This window comes from Mytilus galloprovincialis, chromosome 3, assembly GCF_965363235.1.
Source record: "Mytilus galloprovincialis chromosome 3, xbMytGall1.hap1.1, whole genome shotgun sequence".
NCBI classification, from domain to species: Eukaryota; Metazoa; Mollusca; class Bivalvia; order Mytilida; family Mytilidae; genus Mytilus; species Mytilus galloprovincialis.
This window is the reverse complement of record NC_134840.1, coordinates 76,928,507-76,949,917: the sequence shown is the minus strand read 5'-3', so window position 1 is coordinate 76,949,917 and position 21,411 is coordinate 76,928,507. Positions and strand designations below refer to the sequence as shown.

At 31.0% G+C, this 21,411-nt stretch overlaps 2 protein-coding genes and 1 pseudogene across 2 annotated transcripts; 1 reads left to right on the top strand and 2 right to left on the bottom strand.

Moving 5' to 3' along the window:
- LOC143066810 (crooked neck-like protein 1) overlaps positions 1-1,716 on the bottom strand; it is a 28,022-nt pseudogene extending 26,306 nt beyond the window's left edge.
- Positions 1,717-8,044: 6,328 nt separating this feature from the next.
- Positions 8,045-20,405, bottom strand: LOC143066809 (crooked neck-like protein 1). Its single transcript, XM_076239619.1, has 5 exons — positions 20,382-20,405; positions 19,797-19,943; positions 18,406-18,561; positions 10,586-10,678; positions 8,045-9,450 (listed from the first exon to the last, which is right to left on the bottom strand). The coding sequence occupies exons 1-5, from the start codon at positions 20,403-20,405 to the stop codon at positions 9,322-9,324; spliced, it is 549 nt and encodes a 182-aa protein (XP_076095734.1). The 3' UTR covers positions 8,045-9,321.
- On the top strand, positions 12,545-16,462 carry LOC143069828 (uncharacterized). Its single transcript, XM_076244632.1, has one exon. The coding sequence runs from the start codon at positions 12,545-12,547 to the stop codon at positions 14,237-14,239; it is 1,695 nt and encodes a 564-aa protein (XP_076100747.1). The 3' UTR covers positions 14,240-16,462.
- Positions 20,406-21,411: the final 1,006 nt, after the last annotated feature.

Sequence of the window (21,411 nt, the reverse complement as noted above, 5' to 3'; positions counted from 1 at the left end):
GGACTCGGTTAGCATATGATTAATTGATGGTTGATGTTTAATGAGAATCCAAGCAAACTTGACTCTATCAGTTTTTATTGGTGTAGGAAGCAGATTGCCTCCACCAAAAAACTAGCAATACAACTCAATTACGATAATTGTCAAACGCACCAAGCCTAAGGGTTGATAGGCAAGTGATTACTGTAAATGAAATACTAAGACCACACCATCACAAAGTACTTGGTTAGCTTTAATACGAGTAAATCCATTTATTACAGCTTTAATATGAGTAAAAAAATTATTGAAGCTTTCAAATGAGTAAATCAATTTATTAAAGCTTTAATATGAGTAAATCAGTGTATTAAAGCTTTAATATGAGTAAATCAATTCATTAAAGCTTTAATATGAGTAAATCAGTGTATTAAAGCATTAATATGAGTAAATCTATTTATTAAAACTTTAATATGAGTAAATCAATTTATTAAAACTTTAATATGACTAAATCAATGTATTAAAACAGAATACTACTGTATGACAAATTGTATAAGCAAATTTACCTCAAATTCCTACCAAGATTCTAATAACATAAGTCTCTCTTCTTTTTCTCCTGCACTTTTCATAGCATTATTTGCCTCTTTATACACCATTCTGGCCTTTTCTATACAATTATCTTCTCCTGTAGTTTTCTCAAACTGACCAAAACTTATCCAAACCTGCAAATTAAAGAACAACCAAATTAAAGTTCTGATGTTTTTAAACAGTTGAATCTAATTATAAAGCTCAACTTTGTGAGAAAAGCCAGGCTACAAACTGATTATCACAAAGCTTTTAAAACACCAAAGAAAAATTCTGCCGCTTAATCAATCATTTTAAATTATGTAAAGTAATTACTTCAGATCGAGTTTTTACTCCAAATATATTTTTAGGTGATCTCCCCTCATTTATATATGATTGTAAGAAAAGATAGGACTACACAAATTAAGGAAGCAATAAAATTACAAAAGTATACGATTTCCTAAAACAAGAAATGTTTTACTTTAAAATACCATTAAAAATGTTAAAAAAAATATAAAAACAAATCTTGTGATCCTATATATATAGTTTTGTATAGTGCTTCACAATTCTATTTTTCAAATTTATGCATCTGTCAAAATATTTGTTTCTAATATTCTTTTTAAAAAATCTTAATAATCTTATATGATAATACAATATAAGTGATATCTTTATTTCATCAATAAAGTCCTTCAAACAACTGCAAGATCAAGAACAGTCACTTTGATTGGTTATGAATTAGTATTTCATGAGACCATTGTCTAATGTCAATCCAATCATATAATTTCTTATGAATAAAAGAAAAAAAATATAAAACATTAAAGTTAGCATATACGAATAGTATTATATATTACCTTCACATGTTTTGTTCGTTGTAACAAACGTCGGTACAGATTTCTCACTTTATCAAAATCCTTCCTGCTCTATCTGAAAATCAATGTAAGATTTCCACAAGACTTCAGGCATATCTAACTGTTGATGATTTATAGCGAGTTCATAAATAGCTTCAGCTCTGTCTATATCACCCAATATCGTATCCAACTCTGCGTACTGTAAAATTGAAATAAACATGTTCAGTTATACCAGAAACTATGAAAAAGGGTTTATAAAAGAGGAATGAAAGCAAAAGATAAGCATAACATTTATATTTATTAAGATTAGTGATAATACCCTAACTGTTCTCATATTTCTGGAAAACAAGAGCATTAACTGTTGCAAAATTAAGTAAATTCCATAAAAATATAAATTATGTCATGTCTGGGCTGACTATAAAAATCTATCATATTTAGTAACAAGAATGTGTCTCCAGTACACGGATGCCCCACTCGCACTATCATTTTCTATGTTCAGTGGACCGTGAAATTGGGGTCAAAACTCTTATTTGGCATTAAAATTAGAAAGATCATATCATAAGGAACATGTGTACTAAGTTTCAAGTTGATTGGACTTCAACTTCATCAAAAACTACCTTGACCAAAATCTTTAACCTGAAGCGGGACGACCGGACGTACGGACGGATGAACAGACAGACAGACGAACGAACGTACAGACCAGCAAACATAATGCCCCTCTACTATCGTAGGTGGGGCATACAAATAATTAATGGACCAACAAAAAAAGCAAACTCAGTTTGAATGCATAAGTATACACCGAAGTAAAAAAAAACATTTTAACTATTCTAGATTTTTTTTATTCAAAAATATCTAGGACCATATGCTATTTAAAGACATCTCGAAATAGTAATTTCCAATAATTTAACACTTGAAATCACTGAATTTGGCACAAATATCTTCATTCATCTTAATTTTATTCAATATTCTGTATTATGAACATAACCTTGGTATTAAAGTTGTTAAAATTATATTGCCTACATTGATCCAACTTGTACAATTTTCTGGTCCAAATTCAAGAAATTTTCATGCAATATCCTACATCTCTCAACTGTAATTCTAGTTCTATATAGCCTCTGTACAATTTGTTTTTTGGACATTTACCTACAGCTGTGCCCTGAATAGAAAGTTTACAAGATATATAATAAATATATATTAATAATTTTTCAAAAGTAGATACTTAGTTCTACAGATGCCCTCTCCCCCTTTTTTCAATTTATTCTTTTATTTAAATGATTCATAAACATTATTATGTCTTTTTAAAATTTCAAGCTACACCCGTAGCCACTAGTCCAAAGTTATATACTAGTAATACTTTGTTTGAACTCGTAAGTGCAAAATTTAGTTTTTTGGACTTTGGTGCAGACTGAAATTTTCAGACAAACATAAAGTTTCCAAAACAAACATTCTTTCAAAATGATGTATTTGATTTTTAAATTAAGCCACTTATAAAACTTATAAAATTTCTATTGTAAAAAATACAAGTACACTTTTTACTAATTTTAAAATCTGGGAATTTTTAATATCAACATGAATAACTTACCATGACTCTCCTGGCTTCTTGTAAACTTTTCTGACGAATTTCAAACTGAGCGAATAAAAGCCAGATTTTAGCAAATGTAAATGTTTTATGAGGTATCACATCTAAACAGGCTTTAAACACTTCTATGACTTTATCAGGATTAAAAAAAAAATGGACAATGTTTCTATGGAACTTGGATGTTGCCTCTACTTGCATATATGATTTAAAAGGGACATATCTCAGGAATGGTAAAAGTGAGTTTTGTGGTAATAAGCATTATTAATAAGTTTCATAATATTTGGTTGAGTCAAACTTAAGGTAGAGAACGAAAATGTAAAATTCAGCAATTTTCACTTTTGGATTCCATTTGTAAAGGGGCATAACTCTGCAATGGTAAAAGTGATGCTAACCAAATACAAACTGGATCTGTGTTTTGTGGTAATAAACATTGTGTACAAGTTTCATAGGCAAACTAAATGTAACTTGTATTGTAGTGTAGATGTTTTACTGAGTTGTTTTTTGCGTGTTATTTAGGAAGGTATTAAATCTACTAAAAGCACATCTTTGGCCCAATTGTATGTTCATGTGTCTGTCCGATGTCATAACCCTTCAGCAAATGTCTAAGTCAGTTTGTCCATGAAGGAACTTAGTTGATGGCAAAGATCTCTTATTGCATCGAAATGCATTCTTTTCCTTAATATTTACCGTACTTGAAATTACATCAATTTTGAACTGTAAAATGATCTTAAATTAAGATAGATTTTTTTTTTCATATTAAACATATTTTATTAACAATCACCTGTTACATCAACCCTCAGTTGCCCAGGGAAGCAACTAAGGGGGCCCCAATTTTCACAGTCTCATTTGTCGGGGAAAAGCAAATGCGAAAAAAACTCCCACTATAAATTATTAACATCAACCTTTATAAATATTATCTATCCTTGTACAAATGTACATGTTCCTGCAATCAATATCGATCTATATATCTATACATCTCACCATATATAATTATTTGAATAAAGTTTGTTTTTTATCTTCATTTATTTCTCACAAAGGCTACCTGTATTTATTAAGCAGTTTCAATTTTATCGTACATCAAGTCTTTTGTTATGTTAATTTCGATTACATTAAATTTCTGGTCGAGTGATTATTTACTACGTGCGATTTGTTAAAGGGATGTGTAGTTCATTCATAAAAATAATGGATTAATGATTTTGATTCCCAATAAGGATTAATATCAAAGATATGGTGAGTAAATATTTGTTTATAATATGAACCTGTTGATACAACATGTCTTATTACAATCAGATGATATACATGAATATATACACAACAGAAATTACATGTAGGGAGTTGCGAGCAGTGTACATATTATTATTCAATCAGTATCAAAGAGGTCATTGAACTGACCTGACCATGCAAAATATATATTTATATACAAAAAATGTCAAACATAGTAGAAAAGGCTTCGATTTTCGTATTCGGTTAAAAATATTTGAGCAGAAATTGCATTTCATGTTTTATCATATCTAAAATCACCAATTTACTTATCCCTTTCTTTTGATATTTTGCGATATTTCTAGTTTTCCAGATAACCCATTTCGTGATTAAAAGCACCGTATCTAAAATTTGGGTATAAGATGCATCTGCATTAATGACCCCAAAAATTATACTTGTTTCCGATTTCTGTAATTTTTGGATATTTAATTTTGAACAAAATTCCCTTATTTTCTCAAAAAATTCCCGCCAAACGTCTTCCACCAGTTTACAATAAATAAAAAGATGAAATAGTGATTCTTTTTCATTGCAAAAGTGACACTTCCCGTTTGAGCGATTCAGTTTTTGTAACTTTTCTTCAGTGTAAATTATATTATGTAGTAACTTCCATTGACATTGTTTAATTTTCCTGTTAGCTAAATTCTTATTCAAAGTTTCTCAAATGTAATCCCACGTAAATTTATCATGGGCAGTATCATGTATCTTAGATGTTCGACCAAATTCACTTAATCTATCTTACACCTGGTGTCTTTTACAAAGTGAAGTTCGATTCCTAAATTCAATTGAAAAAGTCCCCCCTAAGCATTTCCTACCTTTTCAGATCTATAGACTGTGGGTTACGTGAGTAAAACCGTTGCAATTCAAAAAAGAGATCACTTTCAGAAATGCCATGGTAATGATTTATTGTCTCTAGTGTCAGAACATTTGTACTTCCTCATTATTATTCTATAACTCTTTGTAACGTAAGTTGAATAGATTAAGAGATCAGACGTCCAGTTGCAAATATTTCATCCGTATCAAGACAATAACGTGTTGATGTGAATATGAACTTTGCATTGTACTAGACAGATACACTTTTTCGGATTTTAAACCTACTAGTTCATAAGCTTACAATACACAGCAAGGTATGTTACTTAACCCAGACACAGTTTTTGGGTGTTTACATATACCCAATCTGTCTGAGGAACTCTGAGGTCTTCAGTGTGTTGTATCTAGCCAGTCCTATAAGTCAACCAGTTTACCCTGGATCTGGTGATAGGTCTCTCGTTGGTACCGGGTCACTTGCCTGAGTTCTGTGAACCTGTCTCGACTCTTACCCTTTGAATGCTGCGTAATTTGTGGAGAAACAGCTAATGTCAATTCTTAAATGTTCACTTTGATAGTGTTTCATCAAAATGATAAATGATTGAAATATTGCCATTTTCAGGAGGAATGTGATATTAAGCAAATTGTCTTGACATGGTGACAATTCACAATTTGTCAACATGCCATTGCTGCGTGAAACAGACCTTTTCTAATTTTAGAAGTTGTTCCCAGAGAGAAAGACAATGTCAGCTCTTACATGATTGGTTAATCCCCAGAGCTGCTCTAATTAGAGGATTGTATACTGTTCTTTAACATGAATATATCAGTTTAACAGTAACTTGGGTCATGGATTCTTCCTTATTTTATATTTGTTGGAACAGATTTTTTTCAAATTTCGTTTTTAATTTGCAGAGACATAGTAGATAAATTATTTCTTTCATTTCACAGGAATTAATCTTGAAAATCATGATTGATTGGTCATTGCTTGCTTGCTTAATGTCCAGTGGCAAATATTTTATATATAATTCAGGATGAGAACAAATAGAAAATTAATACAAAAAGTAGGTTCTGAAAGGTACTTCGACAGGAAAAAAAAGAAAATTAGGACTGCCACTTGAAAACAACGTTATGTTGGGTAGAGGAAATTTTGATTTGCAAAAGGCCACCCCTAAGAAGGATGTTGGACAGCAACTGAAAACGAGGTTATGTTGGGTAGAGGAGGAAATTTCACTTCGCAAAAGGCCACTTAGCCCTCAGAAAGATGTTGCAAGGGTCATTTATTGTGTTGAGAGCGCAACATATCCATCATGAGTCTATATAAGTAACAAGGTCCATTCAAAATTGGGTGATCAGGGTCATTCTCTCTCTTCTCCTTTGATTTCTTAGAAATTGTTGAACTCACTGGAAAGATCTTTTTCAGCTTGTACATTTTGGATATTGGCACAAAATTACTCATGCAAGACTGAATACAATATTTACAAATGACAGATTTACAGGGAACCGAAAATTATATCTACAATCTACATGATATTAGGTTGATATGCATGAATGATTGACTGTAACAACTGAAATAATAAATTACCATTCTCTTTTTTTGTGCCTTTTCTTCTTGTTTGTTTTTTACCATCAAGTTTTCTCTATTCTTTCTCGTGTTGACCCATTATTCTCTTTTCTGGAAACTCTATTCAGATCATCACAAAAAGAATATAACTTTATAAACCAACACATATGTTTAAGAAGACTGTGTTAAAATCAAGATCGAAGCAACCTATTTCAGGAGGAAGGATGGTGTGCTATCTTCCATGTGGGTAAGGATAGTCAACATTCAGAATAGAAGGTAAAATATCAGAAAAAAATTCTAAAGTTGAGCCTTCTTGCCAAATTTTATTCTATTTGGTTCAGTTGTCCTTTTAAAATACATTTTTGGTACCTTTAAATCCTATTGTCTCCAATAAACAATGAAGGTTGTGATGGATAGCGAATTGCCACCAAAATAAGATCACTAAGTTGGACTACAAACATTTCCGTCATGTTTCATTTCAAAAAAGCAATTGGGTCATAAAAACTTCATACACTATTATCAAAATTCAGACTCAGAAATAAACCTTTCAAATAAACTGTGTGAGTGTTAAAAAAAATATTGCACAAGTCCAGAAAATGAAACTTTCCGATTGATTTTCCTCTAAGTTCAGTATTTTTGTGATTTTACTTTTTTTATCTTAATTTGGGTGTTAAAAAAGAGAACATAAGTCCAATTTGTTAAAGACTCATTTATTTATAAAAATCTTGCATCACTTATTTCTCAGGTATAAACTTTCATATCACAATTCTTACAAATGAAGCATTGTTCTTTTATATACACCACTTTCACACTGCTCAATGTATACAAATGATTAACCAGCACTCACTCTTACAGTCATAGCACTTTCTCAGAACGAAGGAAGCCTTTTCACGACGAATCTATAACTGACGCAACCCTTCAGATGTTTACCTGTAAGTAGTGTAACAAAATGGGGGTTCCTTGAAATGGAACTTGTTTTCCCTAAAATTGTGTGATGATGTTGTTAAAACCTTACCGTTAAATGACTGTGTTTATTTTATATTTCTTGTACAACTTTGTGTAAACATTGTTAACTTTTTATTATTCTTTTATTAACGTCCATGTTTTTACTATCGGAACAGCTGTGAATTGTTTACTTCATTTTAAGTACACCTATGACGTCATAACCTAATTTTTCTATGACGTCGGCTCTGGGTTTGGTAATTTAGGTAAATGGTAAGCGGAAATGGTAAGCCGAAATGGTAAATGTTAAACCATTTTGGTAATGGTTTACCAAAGTATAAATACAGTGGAGTAAGCCAAAAAGGCTTCAGTACGACTTTACCCTGGGCAAGTGACACACGCTAATTCCAAGCGATTGAATAACCAGAAATAACCAGACTATTTCCGTATAATGTTGGCTTGTTAGTTCCATAACAAGTTGTATTTAGAGAATTACTTCTCGAGAGAAACGTTTTGACATTGAATTTCCGTTACCATTTGCCGATTACCAAACTATCTTGTTCGTAAACTTTCTAGGTATTTATGTATTATAGTTCCGCTATCCATTTTCTTTACGATATTCTAATAAAGTAAGGTATTTATTTGTTAAACTAGAATCCTGTTACTTAAGTTATTTATTATGTCTACGAATTGCTGATATTTATTGCACGTATAAAATACAAGTTGATTTTTATTCGACGAGTCTGTTATTCTTACAAAAACCTAAACGGAACCAAACTAAGATCTATCAGAATACCACAACGTACCACAAAACCTATACAGAACCAACTGTAGATCTACCCGAATACCACGATACCAGAGAACCACGTTACCAAAGAAGAGTCGCCAGTTATAACTTTAGTTCATATATTCCAGTCTTATAGCAACACACTAAGGGTTCCAATATTTATAGTTAACACCAAAGCCTGACCGCTCGGTTATCGTTACAGTAGTACACCATTATCATATTGAAGAATACAATAGAAGTATTTACATTTGTATGCAAATATGTCTGCTATTACTTAATTTAATTAATGAAGTTAATACCTTAAAAGTACCTCTGAAATATTGCAAAGAGGCGGATTTAGGGGGGGGGGGCTTTTCTTTTAAAAATTTGGTTGCTTATATAGGGAATCACTGAAGCGTGTCCGGAGCGGGCCCCCACTTACGAAAATTTCTGGATCCGACACAGTTGCATCACTATTTTAAATAAATGAAGTCATAATTTAAAAGTGATTGTTGCATAATTTCAGAAGATGATTCAGATACCAATCTAACATTAATTTTAGAAAAATTCAGCTACTGCGGATTTATTTATTTTCCTTGATACCAATTTTTGTGGATTCAGGGAAACTTGCATTTTTTTTGATATTTGATTTCATGGTTTACAGTAGTCTGCATATAATCATACAGCTAATTTGTGATTCGTTGAACATTTAAATTCATGGCTTAATTGTACCCACAAAATCAAAAGAAAACTGGTATCAATCGAATGATAATGAATTCACAGGTAGTATATAACAAAAGTGTAAATACGTCGATTGTATGCCAATAGAAACTTTTACAAAACTCATGACCCATTAACATTTCAACGTTAAGAAATCTACTTTCTTAAAACAAATGAGATTCCATGAATTGATGGATCAGTGTCTTCATGATCTTTAAGTACAAATTCTAACTCAATCATGATTTTACAGTGTAAGATGAGTTACTTCCCCTTACTCTCATTACATGAGTCACTCCCCCCTTACTGATCAGCTTTCCTCATCATCTTCCATTTGTTGTTTCCATTTCTTAGCCATAGCTAACAGTTTAAGATTTGGTTGAGAAGCTTCTTCATCAGGAAATATATAATCATGGTACTCTTCCCAGCCTGCATCAGACTGAAATAAAAATGGGGAAGATGTATTGATGATTTGGGGAAATTAGTTTTTTCAATTTTTAAAGCAATTAGATCATCCAAATTATTGCTTTTCATTCGTTAATGCATTTCACATCAATCTCTAACTTTATAGTAGTTTTTTTGGCAATTAGTTAAAATTTCATGATCCCAAGACCAAACTAGTTTATTATATTTTTACCATTTACTTGACTCTGATTCTGACCTTGCCTTAACTTTAAAGCAAGCAACAGAATAATTTTAAAACTATTTCTTAATCATTAAAAATAAAACTATGTGCAGAATTTTCCACTTAAGAATATTCCTTTGCAGCTCCAGCTCAATCAATTCATTTAGTGAATATTTATCATGTACATAAAGTGAAGGGAGATTTTATTTTTGTTTTGATTGAACTTAAACAAAGCCGACCTGGTTATAAGGAGCCAACTGTAAATATAAAGGCTTACCCTCCAGATAGGAGACTTTGTGTATATACTGTGTATAAAGAATATGTATTTTGTACCAAATTGTTTAGAGGGAAACATGAACCATTACTTTCAAGTTATGTGAAACCACATCAGCCTGTTTCAAGAGATACAATTTCTAGATGGATAAAAGTAGTAATGGCAAAAGCTATGACAAAGATGAATGCAGTACCTATTTCTCATATCTTACAACAAGCAGGATGGTCAGATGCAAAAACATTTGCAAAATTTTATAATAAAAAGATTGAAAAAGATGAAATTTTTTTCAGCTTTAATATGTTGAAGAATTAATCATAAGGTAAGACATTATATATTTCTTATCTTTAGCATTCAGTTTTATCATTATGGCTATAAAGTCTCATTTAAAGCCATAATGATAAAGAATATGTTAAACTGTTTTGTTTCTTAATATGCTTAGAACAACATGTCAATTTTTAAAAATATGATCGGTTCTCTTTTCCCCCTATATCAAAAATATCCAATTCATTATTGTTTAATAAATTATGAAGAACAGGCATGGATAAATACATAATGTATTGAATTTTTTCACAGCACCATATATATTGAATATTTTTTATTTTATTGAAAAAAAACCCGAATTATTTGATATAACTTTTTGAATGAGAACAGCTGATAAACAAGCAGAGAACATACCCCATCCTCTGTTTGAATTTTCCTCCTTTTCTTGATTTTCTGTGGCATTAATTTGTCCACATTTTTACGTGTCTCTTCATCCCCATTATCTGCCTGTAAATAAAAATAGTAGGTTAAATTATAGGTGAAACAAACCTGCATAGGTTAATTTTATACTTTGAAGTGGTCGAAATACTTCAATATCATTGATCATTAACCTATCAACATTGAGGTTGTGACTTGTGCGTTCTGACAAGCTCTTTTGACAGGTCATAATTTCAAAGAATCACCAGTTTTCTTTCCATTATATGAAATTTTGAAAACGTTTTGTTTTTTAAAGAGAAAATGAAAAAATTCTTTATTTTGTTTGGACATTAAGTGAGAAGTTACCATCAACATTGATGCAACTATCATGCCTATGTCAACAGTCCATTAAGGTCAATTTAATCTTAATAAGAATTTGAAAATTACCAAAATTTATATAATGTTCAGTTTACAGGAGACCACATGCTATCAATCACCAATGGAACTTTTGACAAGTCATGTTTGGTTCAAACTTTTTCATGTGCAAGAAGAAAAGATCTTTATATATTTTAAAATATAAACAACTTATTTCTGAAAGTCCTTCACCTAAAAAGAGCAACATTGACGTTCTAGGCCTCAGTCTATTCAGAAAAAATGACTTGAATGGTCTTCATAAAGGTATAAGGATAATTGTGGAAAAGGAAAGATAACTCTGATTTCAAATACTACTTAAACATGTTCAGAACTAAAGCAAGATTCATGCATCATGCACAGTTAATTTAATTTTTTTGATATGCATGGCTATATACATACACATTATTTTGTATATTAATAATTTGAGTATATTTTATTGGTAAATTTATTGAAATGTTTAGTGTTAGGATGAACATAATGTGTTTTCCCCCCTCAAAAGTATTGATAAAGTTTGGAAAACTATAACTATCATATAAGGGTTCTTATTGCAAAATAGTACAACAATCTTTATTGAAGGGCAATAACTCTCAGAAGAAGTCATCAAATGGTTACAATCATAAAAAAGACATTATGCAAATCTTGTATTTCTGATCATTTTTGCAGTTGTTTCAAATTAGACAAAAGTAATCATTTCAGAGCAATATCTCCTTAATATAAGGATTAGTCATATCAACATTTTACTGACTTTTGCAATGCTAATATCATTTTGATTTTTGTTATATATATGTTATTAACATTTGCAATATTAAGCAATTTAGGTTGTATATATCTATTTAACATAATGATTGTTTACAATCAGTGTACATTATATACCAAGTTCATACCAAATGACAATAAAAATTAAATCAGAATTATCTATTTCTAGTAAAATTGGATATATTTGGAATCAGTTTCTACTATCTAAGATTGTACTATTGTGCCAAAACTAGAAAAAAAATCATTAAGGCAATTAAAGTAGTCTTCCCATTAATTTCATTTATTAGACAGTTTTGTTATTTAAATGTAACACCTCTGATACTGTCCCATTTTTCTATATGCTCATGAGGTGCACTTTATATAAAAGAGGCTACTATATTTAATTAGTATAATAAAAACTAACATTGTTCCTTTGGGTTATGGTAGACACTAGGTATGTTCCATGCAGGATAGGCTAATATAGGTGCTATGTTTAACAATGGTCAACAAGTAATTTTTAGTGGTGAAGATGTCAGTTGATCACCTGTCATGTAAAGTTTAAATGGGATATTAAAATTAAGTGATTTCAAAACGTCAGTTTAGGTCAGCTTATCTGTGAATATCATGTGATATGTAACAGATATTGTATTTATCTGTGTTCACAATCATAAACTTGAATTTTAAACAATCAATAAACTAAATGATCACTCTTATCATGGTGTCAGTACGTTAAATTTAACTTATTTATAGTAACAAACTTAAAAATAGATCAAACCAGGAAGTGAAATACCTACACACCTAACAAAGATGGCTTCCTCTGAAGTGGTTGGAGGGGGTCAAGTTCCTGCTAATTGTAAATTATGCAAAACAGATAGACCAATACAGTGGAAATGCACAGACTGCAGTATTCTGATGTGTGGGTATTGCAAGGACAATGTTCATTCTCAATTCAAAAATGCACTTGATCATAAGATCATCAATAAAGAAGAGATTGGACTGCATAGTGAAGAACTGGATTTTACCAATATTAAATGTGATGACCATGCTGGACAATCATCATGTCTTTACTGTAATACATGTGACGTTCTCGTTTGTCCAACCTGTGTTGCTAAAGTTCATAAAAGGCATGATTTAATTGAAATTAGTGACGAATACAAATTGAAAGTTGAGAAACTAAAAAAAGGACAAAGTAAAATGCAGAAGAGTAATTCTAACATGAAAGCAAAGAAAGGTGAGCTCAATAGACTAGTATCAGCTGAAAATTCAAAGTATTCAAAAGTAAGACAAGATATAGTTAGTCATGAGAAAACTGTAAAAGAACAAGTAGAAAAATATTTTAAGGAACTCATAAATAAATTAGATCAAAGCCACGAAACTGTTTTAACATCAGTCAAAACAGATTTGAACGCCATATCAGTATTTACCAACCAAACAAATGACAAAATCAACCAAGTCCAGGATTTTGTTGAGATTACCAATGCCTCTGAATTCTTCAAGGAGGTTAAAACAATGGAGAAATCCACAGAAATGCCAGAACCACAAACCAAGCCAAGCTACAGTTCATCACCAAAATTTGTTCCAGGAAATGTTACCCAATCAAACATTGGATCGCTACAAGATGATGGAAACCTGTCAGCAGAAATAAACATCTCCCTAGTCATCAATGATACATATCAGACTGAACTTGAAAGAATAGCATTTGTAAGTCCATGTCTTGACCAGTCAATTTGGATAAGTTCTGGTAAATATGGAATGTTACAGAGAGTAAAGCATGAAGGAACCAACCTGAAGGTTATATCTAAATTTGACATTACCCGTAATGTATATGGCAAGGCAGTTATCCCATCTAATCACCTCCTTCTGAGTGTTATAGGGAAAACAAGGTTACAAAAAATCAGCAGTAGTGGTGAACTGATGGATTCTATTTATGATCTAACACCTTTCTATCCCAAAGCCGTCCATGTAATCAGTGACAATAAACTTATAGTAGCAGCTAGTAATGATAAACTAAAAAGAAGTGCTGTGATCACAATGAACAAAAAAGGAGACAAGGAGACTGTATATGAACATGATGAACATAATCAACCTTTATTTAATAAACCTAGGTATATAACAACCACCAGTAATGAAAATATACATGTAGTGGATAAGATTTCAGATGATTGGAGTGGTAAAGTAGTGATCTTAGGACAAGAAGGAAACATAATAAACCAGTATACAGGTCATCCAACAATCAATAAAAGTGAACCATTCATACCAGTAGACATTGTGACAACACCAAGTGACAATGTTGTTGTGATAGATCTGGATACCGAAATCTTACACATCCTCAATGACAATGGTCATTTGATTTCATATTTCAATACAAAGGACATAGGAATAGAATTTCCATATTCTCTCGCCTTCAACACAACTGGACAACTTTATATAGGATGCAATAAGGCTGTAGGTAGTCAAACTAAAGAAGCAAAACTATATGTAATAAACATTGCAGGATTCTAAAATATTCAAACAAATCTTAAAAAGAAACTTGAGAAAATAGGCAAAAAGTGTTCATGTCATCTGAAAACTGAACCATAAGACTTAAATAAAAAGATAAAATCAAAACAACACTTAATAAATTTAAAGCATCTGAAACTCTTTTCTTACCGTAGCTACATAAGGAACTCTGAAAGCCCAGTGTATGAAAGCATAGGAATCTACTTCAAATTGGGAAATTATAACTCATTATTACTCCATTTACCGCTAGTCTTTCCTTTATGATGTCATCTTCTTAAGTTTTGTACATTTGTCTCAGTAGTTAATGGATTTAGAAGATTTCGTTATGTCTAATGGTAGTGTATGTACCAAATGTTCAATTGAAAAAAGCAACCGAAGAGTTCCTAATTTTTAAGTGCAATCATACAGAGTAGATATACATGTTTTCACTAAATATGTTATTCATATGGAGAGTATCATAGTGCATTCCAGGCCTTCCTAATAAAATGTCTGATATTCTGTATACAGAGGTATTAGCTAAAGTGCAATTTCATTATCACAGATCTGAATCATTTATTGAAAAATCTGTGAAAATCAAATAAATCCATTTTTAAGGCAAATACTTATGAAATTAATGGAAAGTAATTTTTTTTCTTCATAAAAATAGTTTTATAGTTAATTTTTGCATGCACTTAAAAAAAATTGAACATTTGGACACGAAAACTGTAAATAAATGTCAGAAGACAAATATTTAAAAAGTTATTGGATGCCTGATGATGATATTTAATGGACACAGACTATACTTATATCAAAACACATGAACTAAGATACTGAACTAATAGCATTGTAACTTATTTCAACAATTAAATGAAGAACTATTGGACATATACCTATTCGGAACATGATAATCGCAAGTGTGCTAGTGGAAACCAGGCAGAACTAAGAACCTATTGTTCCTAATTACATTTGGGATGACTTGTGAAATAAGACTATTTACCAGAACTTTCAATTTCTATGAACAATCTATTCTGATGTCATTTACAGAAATGGATATTAACTTTGAACATAAAATACAATATGACAGTATGCTGTGTGAAAATTAAAACATTCCCTTTGATTATTGTGATTTGTTAAATTATTTTTTTTCATTTATTAAGGTTTTATATAATTTTTCAAACTATATTTAGCAAGAAGGAAATATAGTAGTGTTGATTTTCATAAAAGCTTGAAGTGATACATTTTGAATAATTTTCAGTATTTCAATTTTCTTTTTAAAATTAGAATTGCATGCTTAGAATTTAGCTGTAAATAATAGGTGCTGATTTTGATAGCAGTAGTTAAGAAAAGGCATTAACTGTTATTTCACATTACTTGAGATATAAGGGGTATATATACAATACGGTCAGAAGGGTGGTAATAACTTTGCTAACATAAATGCAGTTTTTTTGAGCGTTATAATGTGACATATTGGGAAAAATGTGCATAGACTCCTCTTCTTTATTATTAAATGCACCATTTTTTTTTATAAACAAATCACCGATGATTTTTGTTCAACTTAAATAAATATTCAACAAACATGCATTTTTTTTTCTTAAATCTTGAAAATTTTATTTTTCCAATTCTTTGTTGCATAAATTTAGAGCACACTTGTCCACAAAATATTCTTTTTTCTTTCTTTAAATCCACTGGTGTTTATCTTTTGTCACAAAACAGTGAGACAATTTGGAAATTAGTATGGCGTTCATTATCACTGAACTAGTATACATTTGTTTAGGGGACAGCTGAAGGACGCCTCCGGGTGCGGGAATTTCTCGCTACATAAAAGACCTGTTGGTGACCTTCTGCTGTTGTTTTTTCTATGGTCGGGTTGTTGTCTCTTTGACACATTCCCCATTTCCATTCTCAATTTTAGAGATGTTTTTAAATGTCTAATATTTCAAATGCATTTATCTCTAATATTAGAAGAACTGAAAGGTATCTTATTTTCTATTACATATTGGAATTGACTAGGTGAAAAATAGCTTGTATGCCATATTTGTAAAAAAAAAAAAAGTTAAACTTAGATATGTTAGAAACATGCTAGACATTCAATTTAAATATAAAATTATGTGCAGTAGTTTTAATTTTTTAGGTTTAGAATGACATTTTTTATCTGGATTATATATTATTTTAATCTGTTTCAACTGATCAATTATGAACTCACTTGTTGAAATATGAATACTTGTCCAATAAACATATTTTGGAGTACTTTATGCTTGACAAATGACACATTCCCAAAGAAGAGAAATCTTTGAAAAGTATAAATACAACCACATTAGTAAAAAAAAAAGTTGTTTCAGGCTCAGTCATTCCTTTTTTTCAGTCGGTTTGACACTTATGTAAATCTTGTTTAGTTGTTTACAATTTTGGGGACCTGCTTACCCACCAAGAGCACCTGAGATCACCCCCAGTTTTTGGTGGGGTTTGTTGTTGCTCAGTCTTTAGTTTTCTAGGGTATGTTTATATATCATTGTTTGTCTTTTAGTCATTTTTTCTTTTTTGGTAAATGTGGTGTCAATTTATTTTTGACTTATTAGTTTGAATTAAGAAATAATTCCTTCATGTCATGCTCTATGCTCATTTTAACATGGGTAGGCATTATATTTGTCGATATTTTACACTGAGCGTTAGCGAGGTGTAAAATGTGGTCAAATATAATGCCTACCCATGTTAAAATGAGCATAGAGCATGACATGAAGGAATTATTTCGATTCTAATAGAACAAATACTGTATTTTTATAGGTTGAAGCGTACGAAAATACCGTAAAAATCTTTGGCTATTCCCGTTTCCTCCCCGAGGAGTCTGTACATTACCTTTCAAATTCGATAAGTTTAAAAACTACGTGCAGGGAAAATATATGTTGTTTTATGAAAATATACAATAAAAGTTTATGTTAGCTGCTTAAATGTATATATTTTAATGGATAACGATTGAAATAACGTTAATATAAACAGTAAGTTCGTGCGCATGTATCAAACATATTTTGTGCTCATTAGAACACGGCTTTGTTTACAAAACGTAATAAGGACGTCATATTAGAATGTTACTTTGGTATATTTTTCCTCTCTTTTACCTACACATTATTTTGTTTTTGAATTAAATTAGTCTCATGCAATAAGTCATTTAGTAGTCATCCAATGGTTTTGGTTAAATGGGCTTTTTTGTAGATCTTATATTTTTGTTCATTTTTGATTTACCAGTTTCACTATATCAAATATGATTTTGAGTTATTAGCCAAAAAGAGGCATACTAGCCTAAAATCGACATATGAGGGCAGTCTGATCAATTTGATGCAAACAAGAAGTAGATAGAGGTTGTCGATCCAAGCATTTATGCCCCAGTTTGTTTCTTTTTTAGTTCTAAAAAAAAGAATGTGTTCATAATTCACAGATGTCCCACTGGCACTATCTTTATGTTCAGCGGACTGTAAATTTAAGGTCACAACTCTATAATTTGGCATTAAAATGGCTGAAATTAGTTCAGTAGTTTCCCATTAGAAGATCTTTGATAAAGTTTACGACAATGCACAACCACGATGGAAGCCAAGTAATAGCAATAGCTCACATAGCCTTTGAGCCAGTTGAGCTAAAACCTCACAACCAGACTTTTATTCAGATTTCAAACTAAAAAAAATCTTTTTGCTTCCTGATAGTAGAAGAATTTTATAGTCCTTTGTTTGACCTAGTAAGAGATGGAAGCAATCATTTCCTGTTTACATATTGTCAAAGAGGGTGTTTAAATCATCAAAAACTTTGAAGATGAACAAATGTAAAAGAAGTTATAGCTCTTATGGCCTTTGGGGTTGGTTAGCTTATGATTCATCGATTTTTAATATAAAAAACAACTTTCAGCAGACTTCTACATCATTGCCACCAGCTTTTATTGGTGGAGGAAGCAATATATAATGCAGTTCAACACACATTGCACAAGAGTGGTTCAAAACCGAAACCTCAGTGTTGATAGACTGGTGATCACTGTAAATGAAACACTAAGACCACACCATCACAAAGTAGCTGGTTAGCTTTAATACGAGTAAAACAGTTTATTAAAGCTTTAATATGAGTAAATCAATTTATTAAAGCTTTAACATGAGTAAATCAAATTTTAAAACAGAATACTACTGTATGTCAAATTCTATAAGCAAATTTACCTCAAATTCCTGCCAAGATTCCAATAACATAAGTCTCTCTTCTTTTTCTCCAGCACTTTTCATAGCATTATTTGCCTCTTTGTACACAGTTCTGGCTTTTTCAATACAGCTGTCTTCTCCTGTTGTTTTCTCAAACTGACCAAAACTTATCCAAAACTGCAAAGAACAACCAAAGTCAAATTCTGATATTTAAAAAAAAAGTTGGATCTAATTATAAAGCTCAACTTAAGACAAGACAGGATACTAAAATTGAGAAAGGAAATGGGGAATATGTCAAAGCGACAACAACCCGACCATAGAGCAGACAACAGCCGAAGGCCACCAATGGGTCTTCAATGTAGCAAGAATTCCCGCACCTGTAGGTGTCCTTCAGCTGGCCCCTAAAAATATGTTTACTAGTACAGTGATAACGGATGTCATACTAAACTCTGAATTATACACAAGAAACTTAAATTAAAAATCATACAAGACTAACAAAGGCCAGAGGCTCCTGACTTAGGACAGGCGCAAAATTGCGGCAGGGTTAAACATGTTTATGAGATCTCAACCCTCCCCCTATACCTCTAGCCAATGTAGAAAAGTAAATGCATAACAATACATACATTAAAATTCAGTTCAAGAAAAGTCTGAGTCCGATGTCAAAAGATGTTCTGGCTGATTATAACAAAGTCTTTAAAAGACCAAAGATATATTCTGCTGCTTAATCAAGCATTTTAAATTATGTAAAGAAATCATGGCAGATCTAGTTTTAACTTCAAATACATTTTTGGATGATCTCCCCTCCTTTATATATTATTGTAGGATAAGATAAGACTACACAAATTAAGGAAGGGATAACTTAAAAAAACTATATAATTTTATAGAACAAAAAATGTTTTACTTTACAAATCAAATAAAAAAACCATTAAAAATCTTTTTGTAGAAATATTAAAGGGTAAGTAAACCCCAAAAAACAAAACTTCATTAAAAATGTAAATAAATATAAGAAACAAATCTTGTGATCCTTTGGTTTTGTATGGTGTTTTTTTTCAAACTTGTCTGTCAAAATATTTGTTTCTAATATTCTATATGAGAAATCATAATAATTATAGAATAACAAATCGAAGAATTCAAATAGAGAAAAATATTCAACTAGTGACCGAAGAACACATTAATTCACGAATGCCATAGCGCATGAGTTAATTATCATAATTGTATGACGTCAGAGAGTTAAATAACCACAACAACAGGGGCTGAACCTTTGATATATTCTCATGCATTAGTACTTCATGAGATCCTTGCCTAATCTTCATCCAATCATATCATTTCTTTAAAACAAAATATAGAATAGTATTATGTTTTACCTTCACATACTTTGTTCGTTGTAACAAACGTCGGTACAGATTTCTCACTTTATCAAATTCCTCCTGTTTTATCTGAAAATCAATGCAAGATATCCACAAGACTTCAGGCATATCTAGCTGTTGCTGATTTATAGCGAGTTCATAAATAGCTACTGCCCTGTCTATATCACCCAATATCGTCTCTAACTCTGCATACTGTAAAAAAATAAAATAAACATGTTCAGTTATATCAAAAACTTTTAAAAAAGTTTTTATAAAGAGGAATAAAATCTAAAGATAAGTAATACATTTATATACATTAAGATATTTGATAATACCCTAACTGTTCTCATATTTCTAGAAAAACAAGGGCATTAACTGTTGCAAAATTAATGTAAATTCCCTAAAAATAAAAATTATATCATGTTTGGACTGACTATCAATATCTAACATATTTAGTAAAAAACAATTCATGAACCAACTAACAAAAACAAGTAAGCCTAATTTGTATGCATAAGTACACACTGAAGTAACAAAAAAATACATTATAACTGTTCTACTTTTTTTTCAAAAATAAGAAAATATCCAGGATCATATGACTTTTTGTGACTTCTTGAAATAGCGATTTCAACTTAACTGAACATTTGAACACACCAAATTTGGCACAAATATCTTCATTCTAATTTTTTTAGTTACTTCTTTAAGTAAATCTGTATCATGAACATAAATAAAGGCAACAGTAGTATACCGCTGTTCAAAACTCGTAAATCTATGGACAAAAAACAAAATTGGGGTAACAAAATAAAACTGAGGGAAACGCATTAAATATAAGAAGAGAACAACGACACAACATTAAAATGTAACATACTCAGAAACGGACTAAGCATTATACAAAATCCGATGAGAATAACAAATATAACATCAAAACCAAATACATGAATTTGGGATAGAAAAGTACCGTGACACGTCTTTTGTAAAGACCTGTTGGTGACCTTCTGCTGTTGTCTATTCTATGGTCGGGTTGTTGTCTCTTTGACACATTCCCCATTTCCAATCTCAATTTTATTATAAACATGATACAATAGTAATACTTCATTTGGACTAAAAAGTGAAAAATTGCGTTTAAATGCAGCAGAAAAATATCAGAATATTGGTCTTCAGACTAGTAGTTGGAAAAGATTTAGGTGCAGACTGATATTTTCAGACAAACATAAAATTTCCAAAACATGTACTGTGAAAGTACATTTATTCATGGGGTACCAATTTTCGTGGTTTTCGTGGATGACTTTATGCATGAATTTAACTGTCCAACGAAATAAAACAACCATTGTCTAAATCAAGACACGGAAAGATCCCCATGCAGCTTTGACTACTGATATGATCTAGAGAATATATTAAATATCGCCAAATCTGACAATACTATAATAGTAGTCACAGGGCAAACACGTTATGAACTACAACTGCATGCAGGATTATTCCCATTTAATCTTTTATAACCTAAACTGTACAATTTTTGATCTATTAATTCACATAAAAAATGTTTTTCGTCGATGAAAGTCAGATTTCTGGTATTGATATGCTAGTATGATAAAGTGTTCATTTTATATCCTCATAGTTCTCTGCACATGGGAAATAATAATTTCATGCTGGGCTTGATTTTGATAAGATTTTTTTTACAATTCAT